General features: G+C 39.8%; 1 protein-coding gene across 1 annotated transcript in view; it reads left to right on the top strand.

The window, feature by feature from the left end:
* ETF1 (eukaryotic translation termination factor 1) overlaps nucleotides 1-21,637 on the top strand; it is a 29,573-nt gene extending 7,936 nt beyond the window's left edge. Inside the window, exons 3-11 of the mRNA XM_034656082.1 lie at nucleotides 10,638-10,813; nucleotides 11,550-11,689; nucleotides 14,051-14,189; nucleotides 14,960-15,150; nucleotides 16,627-16,756; nucleotides 17,312-17,467; nucleotides 17,837-17,901; nucleotides 18,710-18,857; nucleotides 19,331-21,637. Coding sequence (XP_034511973.1) covers nucleotides 10,638-10,813; nucleotides 11,550-11,689; nucleotides 14,051-14,189; nucleotides 14,960-15,150; nucleotides 16,627-16,756; nucleotides 17,312-17,467; nucleotides 17,837-17,901; nucleotides 18,710-18,857; nucleotides 19,331-19,413 — 1,228 coding nt within the window. The 3' untranslated portion in view covers nucleotides 19,414-21,637. The remainder of the gene's footprint in view (nucleotides 1-10,637; nucleotides 10,814-11,549; nucleotides 11,690-14,050; nucleotides 14,190-14,959; nucleotides 15,151-16,626; nucleotides 16,757-17,311; nucleotides 17,468-17,836; nucleotides 17,902-18,709; nucleotides 18,858-19,330) is intronic.
* Nucleotides 21,638-22,234: the final 597 nt, after the last annotated feature.

Here is a 22,234-nt window from a genome sequence, read left to right as displayed (position 1 = left end):
AGCGCAGAGCGTTTGTGCATGCATGCCTTGTTCGTTAAGTTGGCGTGACAGAGCTGAAGACAGTCCCAACAGTTTGCCTTTCAACCTAAATAAACTTTAGTTTGCAGGTAATGAAAATGTGCTGATCCCCAAACAGGAATTCCTTAATACCACTGGATATTTTTAGCTTTTTACTAAAAAAGTTTTCTTCCTTTCGTGGCTACCCCCATTCTCTGGCATCTTTGGGCCTTGATGACTCCACTTAAGCAAGGAGAAGTCTCAGGAAAGCAGGGTTAGAGGTTCATGACTGAGGTGTGTTTTAATGAAGTAATAAAACTAGTTTTCTGAAGATGAGTTGAATAGCATATATTTTGACTCCTCACAACAGCTCTATGAGGAAACTACTGTGACCATTTCATGGATGAAGAAATTGAAATACAGAAAGGTCAACCTAGTAAGGGGCAGTGCTAGATTTTCTGTTCCCACTTCTCTGGTTTCAGAGCCTGTGATCCTGTTATACCACACTGCTTTGCTCTTTGATTAGTATTTCTTCTGCTAGGTAGAAACATCTCCCATTCCCTTATGAAAGGAGGACTCTTGTCCAGGAAGGTTTGCATTTTACTAGAGGGAGGTGTGCTAGACCCAGGAGCAAAGATAAAAGAAAAAGAGGCATGCTTTTTTGCAAATCTACCCAAGGAAGAACTTGGGTTCCAAACATATTTACTCTTTTTTTTTTTTTTTAAGATTTTATTTATTTATTCGACAGAGATAGAGACAGCCAGGCGAGAGAGGGAACACAAGCAGGGGGAGTGGGAGAGGAAGAAGCAGGCTCCCAGCAGAGGAGCCCGATGCGGGGCTCGATCCCAGAACGCCGGGATCACGCCCTGAGCCGAAGGCAGACGCTAACCGCTGTGCCACCCAGGCGCCCCTGAGATCATGATCTGAGCTGAAATCAAGAGGGGCACTTAACCATCTAAGCCACCCAGGCGCCCCTATAATTTTTCTTTTCAAGACAAAATAAATGCCTGTAATTGCAGAAAAAGTAATACACCAGATATATACATTTTTGCTGTGAATGACTAGTCGTAGTGCTGTTGAGGATAAAATACTAAAATGAACCTTTGTAAACTTTCTGCTGGAAATTTTTGCTGGGACATGTGAGTTATTCCGTTCTCTGTGATAGAGGCTGCTTTAATGTCTCAGTATGTTCAGATCTTGGACTTTGTCCCATCTGGTAATGGCATCTGACCCTAAGGTCAATTGCATAAACGCAATTTCAGATAACTCTGTCTAGCCTTTTGAACAGTAACAGAATCCTCCCTCCTAGTTTGGTATTCTGCAAGCTCTTTATGAAAGGCTGCCCCATCCACCTCCAACCTGCATCAGAGATGATGGGGGGGCAGGGCATCAAGTTGAGGATGAACAAAATTAAGGGTAGCAAAAGAAGATACTTTGGAAGTATTGACTTTGTTATATTAAAGACTATGGTTTGGGGATTTTGGCAAAGGTAAAGCTGGGTCAGTCAGGTCATTTCTAGGCAACTGTTATTTCCTCTCCAAAACTAGCAAGTTTTTAACTGGTATTTTATATGGTAGTTTAGAATAAATCTCTGGTGTTGGCATAAAAGAAACTATATAGAGAAGATCTTATTTCTGATGTTAGGAATTAACCATTTGTTTATTCACCAAATTCATGTGCTAAAATGATTTGTGCCCTTAAGAAGCTTATATGTAGACCTAGCGTAAGCAGTGTGTTATTTCAGTTTTCAGTACTTGGTGGAAGAGAAAAGGGGGTCAGATCTTTGAAGTGATTGATAACTAAACAGAAGTAGTGACTGACTCCCATGCCACAGCTGTAAGATGAAGCTACTTAAGCTTTTATGTAATAAAAGTTTTTAAAGTTTCAAAGGGGAATGGATTTCTGTATTTCTCCCTTATAAATAACAAAACCATTTCTAGTGTTCTGGCCATACTATTTTGAACTGCATTTTTTGGTTTGGTTCATTTGTTCTCTATTGGAAGATTTTGTAAGACTTGTAATCCAAGAAAGGTAATTATTACCATCTACCAGAAAGTCACCTTTTATCTCTGGACTAGTCAGATTCTGACATATATTACAGAATCCTCATGACCTTGTGAAGTAAGTAGAAACTGAGGCCCAAAGAGATTTATTTATGTAAGTTGCTGTAGGTTATGCAGATAAGACATGACATGAACCCAAATCTGTTGTATAAATCTGTGCTCCTGGGGTGTCTGGATGGCTCAGTCAGAAGAGCATGTGACTCTTGATGTCGGGATCTAGGGTTCGAGCCCCACGTTGGCTGTAGAGATTACTTAAAAAAAATCTTATTTAAAAAAATAATCTGTGCTCCTAACCAACCTCCTACACTGTTGCCATATTAAACCATGTCAGAAAGATGGCTATAGTCTCAAACTTTAAACTTAGTTTTGCATGTTTGGTAAAGGAAAAATAGAAACCCCATGGTGAATTAAAAAATATGGACAGAGGTGCCTGGGTGGCTCAGTTTTTCAGGCATTGGACTTATGCTCAGGTCATGATCTCTGTACTTAGTAGGGAGTCTACTTTTCCCTCTCATCTCTCTCTGCTCCTCCCCCTGCTCATGCGTGCGTGCTGGCACTCTTTCCCTCTCCCTCCCTTCATGTAAATAAATAAAATCTTAAAAAATATATATAGACAAAGGCAGTAGAAATTGGAGAGGAACTAGTTGATTTACAGCTGGCGATCCATACAATGTGGCTAGCTTAGCAATTCCCAGAAATGATTTGACTGAGCTTTAATTTGAGCTTTTTGAGCTTGAAAGGGGGATGGTGGGAATCCTTGGCCACCCATATCCTAGGCATAACCCCAGTCATCAAATATTGGGACGAAAGCTCCTTGGGGAGCATACCCTCTAAATCTTAGCAAAGAGTATAGTATATAGTAGGCAGTCTACTTCCTGGTCCTACACTGAAAGTAATTCTCTTAAGTAGGGGTGATGAGATGGGTGGCAGGCATTTGGTGCCCAGTGGGTGTTCTGTCTGGGAAAAGTTGGACAGTTAATTGTGGTTGTATTGCTGCTAGGGTAAATGATAGCAGCTTACCTCCAGCAGGTGGGCTCTGAGTTTGTCTTCTCTAGGTGGGGATGAGGTCATGGAATCTCTGGTTCCAGCTGGCCAAGAGAGCCTGCTTAATAAAGTCTCAGAAAGCATCCCAGACCCAGTGATTCTCAGCCCTAGTTGCACATCAGAATTGATATAATTGTATTTGAATCAGTCTTTCTGAAAATTGAGGCTCCTTCTTATAATCACCACTACCCTCACTGTCCCTATTCAAGAGCGATTGAATCAGAATAGAGGAAGGGGAGATCTCTTTATATATGAGCATTTATTTTTTTTTTTGTTTTGCTCTTTTAGAAAGTTCTCTCAAGGATTCAGGGTTCTCATGCAAATAGTGGTTGTAGGTGGACAACTTGTATGAACCATGTTTTTTTTTTTCCAGCTACTTTTCAAAAGTGTTCTTGAGCGTTATTGTTGATGAACCTTGATAAAATCTTTACAAGTCAAAGAATGCCTAGATTTTCTTTGCCTGCCATTCATCCGAAGGCACATTGAATCCAAAGGATGCAGCTATATGAGACCTAAAGTTACACATACCCCATAGTCCAGGCTTTTCTCTGATTACCTTGCATTTTTTGCCTTACAGGCATTTCAGTCCTGGCACTTCAGGTGACCTTATACATGTTTCCCTGTCCATAATGCTCAGGGTTCATGAAACCTTGGATGAGTAACTGGTGGCACTGCCGTAACCTCCCGTTAGGGAAAGAAACTTTTCTTCAAAGGTTTATTTGAGACTGAAGGAAGGAAAAGCTGTCAGCTCTTTATTTAAATTCTCTTCCTTCCTGAGTTTTGACTAGTTTTATTTACTGTCCACATTTAGTCTATTTACAATTACTTCCTTCTGTCTCCCAGTTATTTTGTTGCTCAGAAGTTAGTCCTCTGGAGGCACTGATGAACCCTTGTGTGATAAGGGAAAGTGCCCCAAATATGGTGGGAGAAGGAGTCCAAGAGCAGAGGCCCTGGGAAGCCTTATATGCCACATTGTTGTATGTTTTGTCTTGCTTTGCCCAGTTTTTACAACCTGCGTGTGAATCATTGCTGTACCTCATAATTCACTGACTCTTGAATGAGAGAGCCTTTTGATTTTGGAAAAAGGATATAGTGACAAAGCACAACAGTAGATGAAAAATGTTAAAATTTTAAAAGGATGTAGTTTGCATTATGTGTCCAGCAACTCCTTGGTGAAAGCTTTACTTTACTTCTTCCCTGTGGGTTGTTGGGGTTACCTTAAAATGAAATAAATATTCAGCTTCCTTGATTTTATTTTGTTGTTTACACAAACTGGTCTAACAACCTTGATTGGCTTGCCTTGGGGGTAAATCAGTGTTTATTTTGTTTGGAAACTTTCCTGGAAAAACTTTAATCTGCTTCTGTTAAACCCAGCATACACACACACAACACATAAAATCAGGTATTATAAAGTAGCCTTTAAATTTCTAAGGTAGAGGCCGTCCACTTAATAAAGATGAATTTAAAAACGTAAGGTTTTTCCACCCCACCATCCCACATGGAATAGAAAAAAGCATAAAGGGAAATTAATGGAAGGTACTTTTTTGAGCATTAATCAAAATTCAAAAGGAGTAAGAGGCTTGGGGCGCCTGGGTGGCACAGCGGTTAAGCGTCTGCCTTCGGCTCAGGGCGTGATCCTGGCGTTATGGGATCGAGTCCCACATCAGGCTCTTCTGCTATGAGCCTGCTTCTTCCTCTCCCACTCCCCCTGCTTGTGTTCCTTCTCTCTCGCTGTCTCTATCTCTGTCAAATAAATAAATAAAATCTTTAAAAAAAAAAAAAAAAAAAGGAGTAAGAGGCCAAAACTAACTTTCAAGTAGTATTTCAGATTTAGCAATTCACCACTTTTTTTGGCAAGCCCACATTTCTGAATTACTTATGTAGAAACCTATAGCAGGATTATATTCTTAGGTGTCTTCACTATATGCTCTCTAGAATGTTACATGGATGTAAGTGTAAGGTTGGTTGTCCAGCTGTGATGCTGTGCAGCAAAGTTGCTTAATGAATGCTTATCTGCTTAACTGATCTGCAGTGGAAAGTAAGTAGCTGCTTATCTTAAGGTCATTGCTTTGTCCTCTGCATGATTATCTTGCTTTAAGGATTTCCTTCAGGCATTTTGGGTTCACTCAGTGAAATTGTCCCAACTTCCTCTTTAACCTCAAACTTTCCATCCTTTGGGGTTTGGTGCCTGTTTGCTTCCCAAGCTAGTGAGCTTCACCACTGCTATCCTTGGAGCCCCTTCTTATTCCATTCTCTCCTGATTGCCTCTTTGCTAGTTCCATTTCCTAGGAAACTACTCTGTAAATCAGAGCACGTCAGCTTTTAAAAACTGAGCCCTTTTGAGAAATAACTCCTTTGGTCCCTAAAGATTCCAAGAGCCCGTAGGGTAGAGAAATATGTTCTCTTGAGAACTGTTAATCTGAAAACAAGCACAAGCTAGTAAAATCGGTATTAAAATATCTGTCTTCTTTTTTCCCCATCTTCTGTATTTTCATATTGTGCATTGTGCATAAATTGACAGCCCCTGTGTAGAGACAGGTAAGTAGCAGCTACAATAGAGACCATGTTTGAAATTAAATTTATTTGCCTAATGTTTCCAGCCCCTCCCAGAGCAAACACCTTTCTCCTTGACCTGTAGAGTTTGACATAACTCCATAAAAAATTATGAGAAAGGGTCTCTGGAAATTCCTTTTTAGAAGCCTAGCAAGATAAATTATTGGAAGAATAGCAGTTTGTTACAGTTGGTTGCTTAAAAATAGGATCCAGCAATTAAGAAGTTGTGGTCCATATATACAATGGAATATTACTCAGCTATCAGAAAGAATGATTCTCAACATTTGCTGCAACATGGACGGCACTGGAGGAGATAATGCTAAGTGAAATAAGTCAAGCAGAGAAAGACAATTATCATATGATTTCTCTCATCTATGAAACATAAGAACTAGGATGATCGGTAGGGGAAGAAAGGGATAAAGAAAGGGGGGTAATCAGAAGGGGGAATGAAACATGAGAGACTATGGACTATGAAAAACAAACTGAGGGCCTCAGAGGGGAGGGAGGTGGGGGAATGGGATAGACTGGTGATGGGTAGTAAGGAGGGCACGTATTGCATGGTGCACTGGGTGTTATACGCAACTAATGAATCATCGAACTTTACATCGGAAACCGGGGATGTACTGTATGGTGACTAACATAATATAATAAAAAATCATTTAAAAAAAATAGGATCCAGCGAACTCACTGACTGTAAAGATCATTTTTCTTTTTTTGTAATAGAAGATACCAGTTTGTTTCATTTGGAAATTGTTTTTCCATCTAGTTCAGAAACTGGATCATGGCCACAGGTAGAGTAGTATGTAGAATTTTTGATTTCTAGACACCGTGTCCTGGTTTAGATAAGTTCCTTTTTGTAGTTATACTGTGAACATTAAAATGAGAAACATTTTAGAGAGTGATACACCTGACTTAATGAGTGTCTGTGTGTGCATTGAGCAAGGGATTGTTTTGAAGCAGCTTTGCTTTGTGGTCATTTTGATTGTGTTTGTGATGCCAAGTGAAGCTGCTCTTTATAAGTCGGCTTAATTCTCTGGTTTGGCTAGAATACTTGCTTCCCAACCCAAGGGGTGACAGCAAAGCATATGGCATACTTTACCATGTACTGTCTGTCATTGATCAACCTGTATTGAGGAGAGTATCACAAAAGTTATGAACTGGCCTTCTGGGTTTTGAACAGAAGCCCCAACAGAAATAGTGCCAGTTTTAGAGATAGAAAATAAGCTGATAATCTGAGTGTAACTATTTTGATAGTTGGAAGGACTAGATAAGGCAGCTTGTCTGCTTATAGAGAAAACTTTCAAAGGGCAGGGTCTTGTGTAAATGAGGTCCCTTTTTACCACTAATACTGAGGAAAAACAAATTTGCAAAATTAATTTTACTATATGTAATATAATATAAATTGGCTCAATTTATACTGTAGCTATGGTAAGAAAGGCCAGCCATTAGATTTGGGGTTATTAATTTCCTATATGGGTATGTTACTGATTTGATTCTGTTCATATGGCCATTCATTCTCCTTATAAAACTGATAATCCAGTTTTTTTAGCGTAAAATTAACAATTTATTGTTTATTGTTAATTTAGTTAACACATACTAACATTTCTCAGAAAAACCTTTAGCTTTTCTAGTAAGCTGTCAGGTTAAAAGACAAAGATTTTAAAAGGAGTGTCCTGTTCTGAGTCTTTCCCATAGATTCTTTTTTAGTAACAGCTTTATTGGTATACAGTTTTATATACTGTAAAAATTATTCCCTTTTTTTTTTAAGATTTTATTTATTTGAGAGAGAGCATGAGAGAGGGGAGGGTCAGAGGGAGAAGCATACTCCCTGCTGAGCAGGGAACCCAGTGTGGGGCTTGATCCCCGGACTCCGGGATCATGACCTGAGCCAAACGAAGGCAGAGGCTTAACCAAGTGAGCTACCCAGGAGCCTATTTTTAAAGTAAGCTCTATGTCCAGCATGGACCCCAAACTCAAAACTCTGAGATCGAGTCATATGCACCACCTACTAAGCCAGCCAGGCACCCCTAATTACGTCCCCCACCTTATTTGGGGGCGGGTTGGGGTTTTGCTGCTGTTGTTTTGAAGAATTTATTTAAGTAATCTCTGCACCCAGCATGGGGCTCGAACCCACAACCCTGAGATCAAGAGTTGCATGCTCTTCTGACTGAGCCAGCCAGGCACCCTCCTAATTACCCCCTTTTTAAAGGACACAGTATACTGGTTTTTCAGGAGTTCTGCAAGCAGCACTATCTAGTTTTAGAACATTTTTATCAACCCAGAAAGACTCTTCCCTCCCGCATACCCATTACTAGCCACTCCCCATTCTACCTTGGCAGGCTTTTTTCTGCCTCTAGGTTGCCTGTTCTGCACATTTCATATAAATGAAACCATAAAATATGTGGTTTTTGTGACTGCATTTACTTGGTATAATGTAAAATATCCATACTCCATTCCTTTTTATTGCTGAATAATATTCTATCATATGAATATACAACATTTTGTTTTGTTCATTAGACATAGGATTTTTTCTGCTTTTTGACTGCTGTTACTAATGCCTCAGTGAACACGAGTTATTATGTATACTTTAAAGATTTTATTTACTTATTTTGTCAGAGCGAGCTCACAATCAGGGGGAGCAGCAGGCAGAGGGAGAAGCAGGGCCCCGGCCCTGCCCCACCCACCCCCCCCCCGCCTAAGCAAAGCCAAGCAAGGAGTCTGATGTGGGACTTGGTCGCAGGACCCCGGATCATGACCTGAGCTGAAGGCAAACACTTAACCAACTGAGCCACCCAGGCATCCTGATAATCTAATACTTTAAATAGTAACCTTTCCATGCTGTTTGGGTATTGGCAGTTGATTATATTGGCATTTCTTAAACTTAAGAAGAGAGTCAGATGAGAATAGCATCTTAAGGAATACAACTTACAGGAACTTTTTTGAGAAGGGGCCACCTAGATAACCACCTCCCCCTGTGATTTTAATGTGCATCCAAGGTTGAGAACTGCTATTTTAAGGAGACAAATGTGTGCTTTAAATTTTTTTATCATAAATGAACTTTTTTTAACTTCTGTATTGTGGCAGAGTACACCTAGCATAAAATTTAACCATCTTAGCCATTTTAAGCGTACAATTTAGTAGTGTTAAAAATACATTCACATTGTTATGCAACCAGTCTCCAGAACTCTCATCTTGTAAAACTGAAACTATACTAAACAACAAACACCCTATTTCCCCTCCCCCTCCCCAGCAACCACTGTTCTGTCTTTGTGAATTTGACTACTCTAGACACCTCATATAAGTGGAATCATATGGTATGTGACCTTTTGTATCTGGCTTATTTCCCTTAGCATAAATTTTCAAGGCTCATACATACTGTAGCATGTGTCAGAATTTCCTTTAAGACTGAATAATATTCCACTGTATCTCTGTGGCACTTTTTTGTGTTATTATTTATCCATCAGGTGGATAGATGGACATATGAGTTCTGTCTGTTGGCTGTTGTGAACATTGCTGGCTATAAGCATTAGTGCACAAGTATCTTCGGAGAGGATAGACCCAGAAGTGGAATTGCTAGATCATATGATGATTCTATGTTTAATTATGTGAACAACTGGCCTGCTGTTACCCATAATGGCTATATGATTTAACATTACCACCAGCAGGGCATTGGGTTCTCATATCTCCACATCTTTGCCAGCATGTTACTTTGTTTTTTGATCATAACTATTTTAATGGGTGTGAAGTGGTTTTGTGTTTTGATTTGCATTATCCTAATGATTAGTGTTGAGTTGATATGTTTTGATAATGTAGTTTTGTGTGTCCTTCATGTAGAACTGGAAATACTGAAATGAGATACTGCTAATAAGTATCTTCAGATAATGTAGCTAAAAAAGATGATGTTGGCTTCAGTATCAAGGTTAGGTAAAGGTTGATGGCTGCTCAAAAGGGTCTTCCCATATGGCTAGGCCTTGGTAGTAGTGTCCTCCATAGTTCAGAGATTGGTCCTTGTTGTTAGTTCCTGAAGCTGGAATTTGAACACCCAGAATTGACCAGGTCCTCAGTGTATGCTGTATGTGTATATATCTTTTCAAAATCAAAAGTGATTAATATGTAAAGTACATTCAGAGATACACATAGAGTGACTGTGTGATTTCCTAATTGGGATATTTGTGTGAATTCCAAGACACTCCTTTCCCATTATCAGATTACTTAGGATGCTAAATTAGTGATTATAAATTTTCATGGTGAGCCTGGAATTTGAAGGGGGAAGAGGTGGACAGGATGATATTCAGTTGTTATTTCATCTAGACTTTGTAAAAGACTTGTTGCATCACCCTGTGATGGCTTCTCCCACTGAAAGAACCGCCAGATTCCAGGCATCTGCCGGGGACTCTGTCAAATTTCAGCCTGTTGTCACCCCCTTGTGAAAGCTTCTCTCTTTGCCCTTGAAGAATGAGGTATTTCCTGAGCATCCCTTAAAGTGTGTCTTTTTCCTTAGCTAAGATTCATTCAAATAATTGAGTACTGGGGTACCTGGGTGGCTCAGTTGGTTAAGCGTCTGACTTCGGCTCAGGTTATAATCTAAGGGTCCTGGGATCGAGTCCGGCATCATGCTCCCCACTCAGTGGGGCATTGGCTTATCTTTCTCCCCGTTTGTGCTGTCTCCCAGATAGATGATAGATGATAGATAGATAGATAGATAGATAGATAGATAGATAGATGATAGATAGATAAAAACTTTAATTAAAAAACAAAGAATTGAGTACCTACCATATTCTGAACATTCTTCCTAACCCGCGTACTTTGATTACACTGGTGTAAGTTACTACCTTCCTGGTCACTTTGGGAGTGATCCCGTTTCTATTTTAGGGGAATTTCAGTAGCTTACTTTACTAATGATAAGCATGAATTTAAACTCTTCACTCTTCACTTACATACATGGTACTTGAACCTCTAATGTTATTCTTTCTTCCACAGCAATGGCACAAGCATGATATCATTGATCATTCCTCCCAAAGACCAGATTTCACGAGTGGCAAAAATGTTAGCAGATGAGTTTGGAACTGCATCTAACATTAAGTCACGAGTAAACCGCCTTTCAGTCCTGGGAGCCATTACATCTGTACAACAAAGACTCAAACTTTATAACAAAGGTAATCTAGAGCTTGATCATTTTCTTGCTGTGCTTTATCTTGGCTATATTTTCCATTTTGATCCTGCCATGATGCTTTTGGTTACTAATGGTTTTTCTCAGACATCTGTCAGCAATGTCCGTTTGGCCTTGGAATTTAACACCCGCCCCCTTTTTTAAGTTACTTTTCTTTAAAGTAGTAGTTGCTTAAAGACAAAAATTCTCCCTTTTAAAACATCTCAAGAATTTTCAGGGGCGCCTGGGTGGCTCAGTCGTTAAGCGTCTGCCTTCGGCTCAGGGCATGATCCTGGTGTTCTGGGATCAAGCCCCACGTCAGGCTCCTCCACTGGGAGCCTGCTTCTTCCTCTCCCACTCCCTCTGCTTGTGTTCCCCTCTCTCGCTGGCTGTCTCTATCTCTGTCAAATAAATAAATAAAATCTTTAAAAAAAAAAAAAAGAATTTTCAAAATTAGAGAATTCTGCAGGAGAGATTTATAAATATTTCTGCTTTATTTAAATTAAGATTTAAAGAAGCCAGGGACATGGGGCGCCTGGCTGGCTCAGTCGGTAGAGCATGTGACTCTTGATCTCCAGGTTGTAAGTTCAAGCCCCATGCTGGGTATAGAGATTGCTGAAAAACAAAATCTTTAAAAAATAATTAAAAAATAAAGGAGCAGGGACAGTAAACTGTTGGAATATTTTCTGTTAATTGAGGAAAATTAGCTGTGGATTTAAGTAGAGAAATTGTGTTTTTTGCAGTACCTCCAAATGGCCTGGTTGTTTACTGTGGTACAATTGTAACAGAAGAAGGAAAGGAAAAGAAAGTCAACATTGACTTTGAACCTTTCAAACCAATTAATACGTCATTGTATTTGTGTGACAACAAATTCCATACAGAGGTAAGAAGTTCAAGCACAGAATATTGTTATCATTCCAGAAAGAAACCACATACCCATTAGCAGTTACTACCAGTCCTCACCTCATTCCCACCCCTCCCAAGATCTCTCTTCTCTAGGCTATGACTGATCTTTACTGTCTCTAGACTCGCGTATGTTGGGCATTTCATACAGTGGGTGACTTTTTGCAGCTGGTTTAACTTAGCATCAGTACTTCATCCCTTTTTATTACCAGATGATACTTGCTGCATTTTATCTCTTCATCAGTTGATGGGCATTTGTGTTGTTCCCACTGTTTGGCTATTAGGAATAATGCTGCTCTGAACACACATGTACAGATTTTTTGGTGACCATATGTTTTCATGGGGGAGGGGCAGGTATATGCTTAGGAATGGAATTTCTGTGCTAACTCTTTAACCTTTTGAAGAATTGCCAGACTGTTTTCTAAGTCACAAGGCTGGCTGTTTTCAAAAAATAAAAACATTACATTTATCATGACACAATGACATAGTCATTTTAGCATGTTTGAGGAAAGTGCTAAACTGAGTTTGGAGAATTGGTTAGAGGTGAAGATGTAATTGCCTAACCTAATCTCCGTCTCTCCCTATATACCCATGATATTTAGCTGTATTTCTAGCACCCTTAGTTTCTCAGTTCACAAATTATAAAATCTTGAGGCCTATAAGAGCTTTTTTCCCCGCCATGAAACTTTTGAGTGACAGAGCTGCCATAACATAAAATTTAAGGGTGGAAAGGAAGCCTCATTAGAGTGACCTAAATCAGTCAACAGTAGAACAATCGAATTCACAGCTGGCTCCTAGTTCAGTCTTTTGCTTTTCATTGACCTAGGGAAAAACCTCTACAGTGGAATTAGAACTGACATTTGTCGACACAGTTTACAGTGGATGATTTCTGCTAACTTGACAGGAAGTCCAATTCCAGTTGGATCTTGGTTTGTTGCATAGATGAATGAGAGTGTTCTCTTGGCTATCTTGCCAGCCTCCTTCTGGCAGAAGCTTCATTGGGAAGGCTCTTATCCAGTCCCACTTACCTGTATCTAGTTTCATGAAAGCAGATATTGAGTCTTGTTAATTTAAATAGTACCTGGTACTCGTGTTATCTAGCTTTAACTTACTTATTAAGCTAGCTTCATTGGTATTTCTAAACCTTAACTCTTCAAAGGTACTGTTTAATCTTGCTAGCTTTGTTTACTTTGGCTTTTAATTGATATGTTGATAACTAGATATGAGTGTGACATATTGCACCACATAATTTACCTTCTCTTTAATCAGGATAATTACACATTCTTATGAGGCATAAGTATTCCCTGATGAGCAGAATTACTGAAAACCTAAAATCAGTCAAGCTGCTTAACAGATTGTGACGTAATGTGCGTAATATTCATGTCCTAATGCTAATTATCAGACATGGAATGGTTAAAGATTGATTCTTAATGATTAATCTGCTTTCTCATCAATTCTTAAAGGAAATTTCTTCCTTAGTTAAAATGGAATGGGTATTTCTTAACTCCAAAAAAGCCTGGCCCCTAGCAGTTAGTCATTTACCAGGTACACAGACTCCCATCATGAAAATTCACCCATCTATATGGGTTCACAGACTGTTTAAATATTTGCTCTTTCAGGAGGCAGAACTATGGGGATATAGTTATATGCTAACCCAGAAGGAGGGGTTTCCCCCATAAAACCAAATCATTTGGCTATATAATACCTTTAAAATAAGATTGAGTTTTATATCCTGGTATCATTAAGGAGGCTCAAGACATAGGAGTTAAATGAAACATTTCAAAACTAGATCTTTTTCTCTGGGTTTTTTACTCATGTACTCCTACTCTAGAGTTGATTTGCAAGATACTCTTCGCTATAAGGAATACTGCCTTTTGGTGCGGGTGGTTATATAGAAAAGTCAACTCTTGGAGGTTAGGTTTTTTTGTTTGGTATTTTGTTTTTTTTTGTGTGTGTGTGGTTTTGTTTTTTTTTTTTTTTTTGAGGTTAGACTTAATTTGAACATTATGTTCCATGGATTGCCATCACTAAATCAAATCAGGGACTAGAATGAATCTGAACCCTATATCTGAGTTGGCTTTGTATTCACGTGTCCAGGTCAGGTTTGTTGAAAGACTTCACATCAATATTGTTGGTTTTTTTCCCCTGCATCTGGTTCAAAATTGTACATATGAGTTACATATTCGTAGCTGAAGTCTAAATTATTCCATAAAATGGCTTTTCTAAGTATTCATACCATTCTGGATGGGGTGAAAGCGCTTGTATATGTCCTTTTGGATTTTGTCTTGACCCTCGAAAGGTTTTGGGATTTATTGTGTGGTACTTTATGTTTGCTTTTCAGGCCCTTACAGCACTACTTTCAGATGACAGCAAGTTTGGCTTCATTGTAATAGATGGTAGTGGTGCACTTTTTGGCACACTCCAAGGAAACACAAGAGAAGTCCTGCACAAATTCACTGTGGATCTCCCAAAGAAACATGGTAACACAGGAAGAGAACATGAGCCCATTTTCTTTGTATCTAGCAATAAGGACACAAATAGTACAGTTGACCCTTGAACAACATGGGGCTTAAGGGGTACTGTCTTGGCTGCATATAACGTTTGACTCCCCAAGAACTTACCTACTAACAACCAGTTGCTGGGAAGCCTTAGCATTAACATAAATAGTTGATGAACACGTCAGTTATGTTATGTTTTATTTTGCACTATATTCTTTAAATTAGAGAAAAGAAAATGTTATTAAAATCATATGGAAGAAAAAATACATTTACAGAACTGTACTGTGTTTATCGAAAAAAATTCATATATAAATGGACCCACACAGTTCAAACCTTTATTATTTAAGGGTCAACTGTAGGGATGCCTGACTGTCTCCTTTGGTGGAGCATGCAACTCTTGATCTCTGGGTTGTGAATTCAAGCCCCACTTTGGGAGTAGAGATTACATTTTAAAAAATCTTTTTTTTTTTTTTAAGAGGGGTCAGCTGTTTAATGGAGGGGACTAAATCCAGAGGATGGGAGAGGCATCATGAAATGACTCATGACTCCTTGGTGCTTGTGGCTCTTCTTTTGATAAATAATAATTACTCTCTAAAAATGTGTGTCAGTTTATGTCAAACAGTTAAGGAAGTAGTGATTCTTCTCTTTGTCCTTTTGTTGGTAATAGCATGGTTATTTAGTTTTTAATTAGCAGGTTATTTTGTACTTTTTAGTGATTGCCCTTCCCCCCCCCCCCATGTTTTGTGTCAAAGGTAGAGGAGGTCAATCAGCCTTGCGTTTTGCTCGTTTAAGAATGGAAAAGCGACATAACTATGTTCGGAAAGTAGCTGAGACTGCTGTACAGCTGTTTATTTCTGGGGACAAAGTGAATGTGGCTGGTCTTGTTTTAGCTGGATCAGCTGACTTTAAAACTGAACTAAGTCAATCTGATATGTTTGATCAGGTAAGTGAGAAATCAATGCTCTGTTAGTTAAGTTGCTAGGTGGGAATAAGTGGGTCCATTGAGTAGTGGGACATGCACATCTTTTTTTTGGTTTTCAGGTAATACAGTTCATGTTTAAAAACCTAGCTCTAAAAAACAAAAAACCACCTAGCTCTGAACTGGTAGAATTCCAGGTGTTTAAGAACCATTCCCCCAGGGGTGCCTGGGTGGCTCGGTCAGTTAAGCATCTGCTTTCAGCTCAGGTCATGATCCCAGAGTTCTGGGATTGAGCCCCACATCGGGATCCCTGCTCAGTGGGGAGTCTGTTTCTCCCTCTGCTCTCATACTATCTGTCTTTTTCTCTCTCAAATAAATAAATAAAATCTTGAAAAAAAGGAAAGAAAGAAACATTCCTCCATGCTTTTCTGGGTCTTTTTTCTTTTTCAGAACCAACCTTATTTTTTTTTCCCCCCCTAAGGGTTTTATTTGTTTGGGAGAGAGAGCAAGCACGAGCAGGGTGAGGGGCAGAGGGAGAAACAGACTCCCCACTGAACAGGGAGCCCGATGTGAGGCTCTATTCCAGGACCCTGGGATTATGACCTGAGCCAAAGGCAGCGCTTAACTAACTGAGGTGCCCCCCAAACCAACCATTTTTATATAGAATCATTCTGGTCCTGTGGGAGCTCCTGGTTTAGTGGATTGCCATAACTGGCCTCCAAATGAAGGGTGACTTCAAAGAAACTAGGGGCTGGTTTTTCTGGTCTTTTTCTGATTTATTCCTGGAGGTAAATAAAGCAGTGAACTCTCAGCAATATGACAGAGCTAATTAGCCAGAAGCATTTATTCCAGAAAAATCTTTTGGTTTGTGACATGGGCTCAGATATAACACTGTTCCCAAGATGCTCTCCTGGAGCAGGAATAGCATTATGGTAGAAGTCCCAACCAAAGAAGTGGTGTTGTACCCTACAAATTTATATGGCAGGGACTAACAGTCTCCCGTTTCCTTAATAAGAAACTTAGTCTTATTGATGATTAACGAGTTGGCCTCTTATGGGTCTAATTGAATGTGTGCTGTAATTGGCTGAGGAAGTTTGCCCTTGACAGTGTTGCTCACTGAGACCTGCTGGTGAATAAATTGGGTTCTTTCCCTGTATTCTTCCCCTTAGACTTCAGTGTTCATAATGCTGAGCTTTGCATGCCATTAAGAAGTAGTGGTCTTGGGGTGCCTGGGTGGCTCAGTTGTTAAGTGTCTGCCTTCGGCTCAGGTCATGAACCTGGGGTCCTGGGATAAATCAAGCCTGGCTTTGGGCTCCCTGTTCTGTGGGGAGCCTGCTTCTCCCTCTCCCATTCCCCCTGCTTGTGTTCTCTCTCTCACTCACTCTCTCTCTGTCAAATAAATAATAAATAAAATCTTAAAAAAAAAAAAAAAGTAGTAGTGGTCTTGGTGTCTTGAAGTACTAATGATGCTTTTTTTTTTTTAATGTGTGTGTATGTCAGAGGTTGCAATCAAAAGTTTTAAAATTAGTTGATATTTCCTATGGTGGTGAAAATGGATTCAACCAAGCTATTGAGTTATCTACTGAAGTTCTCTCCAACGTGAAGTTCATTCAAGAGAAGAAATTAATAGGTATCAGTGAAATCCAGTTTATTTACTTATTCTGTGAAATGTTTTTGTGTGTATATTTGTGTGTATACGATTCTATGTATGTAACAAGATGCTGAAAAGGTACAAAAGGAAGATTCGGCATTTGTATTAAGAACTTCCTCAGTGGAATTATTAATCTTCCTTTAGTTATGAGTTCTAATAAGTGTGCTTATATTCTGTTGTTTTTACCCTTTGGCAATAGGAACCAAACTTCAATCTTATTTTGCATATTATCCTTTGTAATAGAGTGGTGACTAGAGAGCCCAAATTAGAGATTAATCTGGCCATTTTTTGGCTTTGTTTCTGATTTAACGGAGCACACATACTTTCCCAAATGGCTGTGTATTTGGCCCAGCCCTTAACCTCTTGAGTGGAATTCTGGAGCTTCAACTAGAGTGGTATGATTTTTCACTGACTTTTGGCACTTAATTATTTTTAAGTTGATTATTTTCCCCTCTCTGGGGTTTTGAGCAAGATAGTCTTTTTCTACAAAGGAAACTTTAATATATGTACTTACTGACCTGTTTCTAATCACAGGACGATACTTTGATGAAATCAGCCAGGACACGGGCAAGTACTGTTTTGGAGTTGAAGATACACTAAAGGCTTTAGAAATGGGAGCTGTAGAGATTCTAATAGTCTATGAAAATCTGGATATAATGAGATACGTTCTTCATTGTCAAGGCACAGAAGGTATGAGAATTAGAAAATAAAATAAGATTGCTTTTTTGTTAGTGACCTCTGTTCTGGAAACCTGAGGTGGAGATTTGGGGGAGGTGGCTTCATTCTGCATCAATTGTTCTGCTTGAACTGATAAATGTCTGCTTAAGACTGTTAAATTTCCTGAGGACAAGAACTATATCTTGAATGTCTTTGATGTTTATGTATGGTAGGAGCAGGATACCTGGTAGACACTCAGTGCATGTGGACTAATATGTTTATGAAAAGAAGGTTGATAGGAGGAGTTCAGAAACTGTTTGACCTAACCTGACTTACCCCATGAGACTTTTATCTGTTAGTGTGTGAGAACCAGGTTAACACATTTTTTCCCCAATGCTACAGAGGAGAAAATTCTCTATCTAACTCCAGAACAAGAAAAGGATAAATCTCATTTCACAGACAAAGAGGTAAGTAGTTGTTTTCCTAGTTTGCTGATACATGGCAAGGAAACATAAATCCATGTTAGAGCACTGGCAGCATAGAGTATCTGCCTTGGGAAACCAAGTTTCATACTGTTGGCAGGTAGAGGGGTGGGGGGAGCAGGAGGAGGTGATCACCTGTTATCTGCTACATACCACTCTGACTCCAAGCAAGGAGGCCACGCCATGGTTACTGTGGTTCGTTATTTTTAAAGTAGTTTAGCATTCTTATTCTTGAAATAGTAGAAATTTGATTGACTCGTGCCTCTTCTGCACTGCAATTGTGTGCTTTCTTTGCTCATTTTATCAGCTCTTACACTGAAACACCTGCAGGTTTAGTCTAAATGCATCATCACAGCTTCACGTGTCACCTGCCCAGCACAGAACCCTTAAGGGTAGTAGCTTCCTCAAATTGTGAGTTGAAGGACTTTGTGTTTTTTTTTTAACCAGGCTACTCCTAAAGCAGTTCTGATGTGTCTGTTCTGGGTTGTTAAATGGTGCTGCCTGGAGACACTTTACAACAGCCTGACTTTAGAAACAACAGGAACCAGAAGTTGAAAAACTAAGTGTGTGTTGACATTTCATCACTGAGCCAGAGCCTGAGGAGGAATATTATTTGAAATAGAATTTCTATGCTATTAGAATTATATCACTAGAAACCACAATTCATATAGAGACTTGTACATCCACTTAATGAGAGGGAGAATGAGAATGACGATGGATGGGGAGGATAGCGCCACTAAGTCTTGGTATAACCTGATCCCATTTTTTCTGTATCTCATGGTCACCCTTGTAGACAGGACAAGAACATGAGCTGATTGAGAGCATGCCCCTGCTGGAATGGTTTGCTAACAACTATAAAAAATTTGGAGCTACGTTGGAAATTGTCACAGATAAGTCACAAGAAGGATCCCAGTTTGTGAAAGGATTTGGTGGAATTGGTGGTGAGTAGCAAGTAAGGAAAGTAAACCTAAGGCCAGGATCTCAAGCCAAAGCTTTCCTGGCTATCCCAAAGTCAAGTTACTTCAGGCATGGTGCACTTATCCACCAAGGCAGGAGGTTTCCTTGGTTGGGACCCTTTTTAAAAGATTTATTCATTTGAGAGAGAGGAGAGCACGTGCGCATGGTGGGGAGGGACAGAGGGAGACGGAGAGTCAAACCCAAGCAGACTCTGTGCTGAGTGCGGAACCTGATACAGGGCTCAGTCCACCACCGGGAGATCATAACCTGACCCAAGCGGAAACCAAGAGTCAGACAGCCAACTGACTGTGCCACTCAGGCACCCCATGGTTAGGACCACCTTTTATCACCATCTGTGTGTTTCCTGTAATTTTACAGGAATTGGGCTTTCCTTACTGAAGTGAACCTTCCCCATCCCGTAAACACAGGTAATTTACTCTTTGATTTGCTTCCCCAGGTATCTTGCGGTACCGAGTAGATTTCCAGGGAATGGAATACCAAGGAGGAGATGATGAATTTTTTGACCTTGATGACTACTAGGTAGTCGACATGGGTCCGGCAAAACGTGCCTCACCCTCCAGCATCCAACCCAAGGAGCATACCCGTGGTGGAATCCAAACAGATCCCTGCCTTACAATTGGAACATTTCCAGAACTTAATCCATGAGCATTGGATATTGAAAAAACCGAAACAAAACCAGACCCAACCCTACACTTTGGTTTGTCATGGTGTCAGCGCAGCAGCCTACAACTAAGTTCCTAAAATGCCACTTTGGACTAATTTAAAAAAGAATCCCAGTTTTTACTTTTACTCGATGGTGAAATTGGTTGCTCTTGTATTTTATGAAAAAAAAAATGATTTTTTTAACCTTCATACATAGAATCAAAATACTTTAACTGCTGTAAACCTTCAAAAGTTAATAGAAATGAGATCATACTGGTTTGTTTCTTATTTTGATTGGAGAAAAATTAAATTGCTGCATTTCGCAGTGACCCATTTACATGGCATTCTCAGCTTAGACTGCATAAGAAATACACGCGGTGAAATGTCAGAACCATTTCTCTCTTGGTCTCTGTTTAATGTTGAAAGGGTGAGCTAATAGGAGGCAATTTCAACTTAACTCCCTCACACTACTCCTTCCCCCTCCAGACTGTCAGTTTTGAGGATGCAAACTGCATTGCAAAGTCAAACTTACATATGAAGCATTTGGGCCAAGTGCACTAGTTCCTTCCATCTGTTTTGCAGGCGCATTTGTGCCCAGGGTTTGGGAACCCTTAGCATCAGTTGCATTGACAAGGGTTCCCATAATCTTAGCCTACTAGAAACCAGTTTGGGATGGATATGATGGGGCTTCTGTGCTATTGCTGGGATTGGGAGAAATAAAACATGCAATTTAAGTGGACACAAAGAAATTTAAAGAATATTTTATTTTGCTTGGGTCTGTCCTTGGTAAAAGGGAGGTGGTCGTGTTTTCCTTGTGTTGGATGGCATGAGATTATGTGAATGTTTTGATTTTTTAAAAATGAACTGCAAGGTTTTTCACAGGAACGACTGACAAGACATGTATGACTGTGCATGTAATTATAAACCCCTGACCTGGTGGGGTTGGAGCATCTGTTTCAAATATGGGACTTACAAGCACCTCTCATATGAGAAATTATGGGAGGGGGTGGGGAGGGCAGGGGTGGGAAGGGATGGGACACAGCTTCTGGCACCAAGGACTTAATATGGTGGATCCAAAAGTGGGCCTGAAAACCTGAAGCTTATGCTTCACAGCTGGGCTCTAAGTGGGACTCGACCCCAGCTGATGTACAAGGTCATGGCGTGCCCGAGGTGGTGACAATGAATAAAGTGTATAGGATGTGCCCAGTGGTAGCAATGAAGAAAAGTATACCAAATGGACTTTGAAGGACCAAAGGTTTTAAAAGTCAATTGGTATCATTCCCACACTGATAGGGTAGTGGGGTGCATTTGGTTTTCAAATTGGGTACTTTTAACACTTTAGTGCCTAACTGCTGTTCTTCACTGACTTGACTCAGTCACTCGTAGCTTTATTGGTCTGAACCAGCTCCTTGTTCCCAGGTTGCAGACCTGCCTATCGTTCCAATAATCCTGTTTCACTTGAATGAAGGGAGTATGTCTTAACTGTAAGCTTCTGGTTCTCACACTGTACTCGAGGTCCAAATGACTGTCTTTCAATGTATAACCTAATGTCTCAACCCCCAGTGAGAAGAGTCAATTCTTTGATATTCACCAACGTGGGAGGCTTCACCGGAACAGGCTTTTGCTTTGGGCTCTGCTGTTTGTTTGCAGAACACCCAAGAGCGAGCAAACATGCTCTCTTCACAGCAGTACCTTAGGGTTTTGCCATTGTAAATGGGTCTAATGTGATATGACAAGACCAGAGAAATTGGATGTAAATTTACATTTTGAATATGCTTGTTGTTTCACATGATACATTTAGGGTATGCAGCTCCTTTTGTAGTTTTTATTTTTACTATTTAAGTTTGGAAATGATGCCAAATTTTTGTATTTCTTTAATCAATGTGTTCTCTTTGGTGATATATATTGCATTATATATTGATGTGTGTATCAATATATACTGATATGTATTACACTTACACATACAAACTCGTAAATAAGAGGGGGTGAAAACCGTAGCCTTTGCATTCTCTATAGCCTCTACAGAGAGATCCTAAGCAGCGAAATCTTGGTGTTGTGATGTACAGAAATGGAGAAGAGTATTAAACCATATTTAAGAATACATTTTGTGTGCTTGAGATTCTTTAGGATTGTTCCCTGGTGAGGTCTGAACCATGGAGATAGTATGAGTGAGCTCTCCAAGGCGTGTGTTAAGTTTAGTAATAGCTAATAACCTTTCAAGCCTTAGATTTTAGTTCTTTGTTACATTTGCCTATGGAAAGGTATATGCAAAACATGCCTGAGGTCATGGTCCCAAAGTTAATATCAGATAAGGAGGTTCACCTTGCTGGGATGAAACTAATTTGTAGGTTCCCTGATTCCACATGTGCGCGAAAAAGGAAACCTGCCCCTTCTTAAAAACGCTGTTTCAAGTGTGTTGTCCCATGTAACTCAGGGTTTCATGGAGGTAGATGGTGTGCCCATTTTACAAGTGATGAAAGAGGCCAAAAGAGCTGAAGTAGCAGCCCTGAAGTGATGAAGCCAGATTTTACCCCAGGTCTAGTTCCACAGTTGATCCTCTTTCTACTTCTGGTTACCTTTGGATGGTCCAGACAGAACTGCAGAAACTAAGCCTCCTTGTTCTCCCATACCTGGTATACTGGGTAGGAATGTAATAACCTCATCCAAAAGCAAGCCTTCCAGGTTGGGTCAAGAGAAG

The sequence above is a fragment of the Ailuropoda melanoleuca genome, chromosome 3, assembly GCF_002007445.2.
Source record: "Ailuropoda melanoleuca isolate Jingjing chromosome 3, ASM200744v2, whole genome shotgun sequence".
Taxonomy (NCBI): Eukaryota; Metazoa; Chordata; class Mammalia; order Carnivora; family Ursidae; genus Ailuropoda; species Ailuropoda melanoleuca.
The sequence above is the reverse complement of the archived record's forward strand: the minus strand, read 5'-3'. Positions and strand labels throughout refer to the sequence as shown.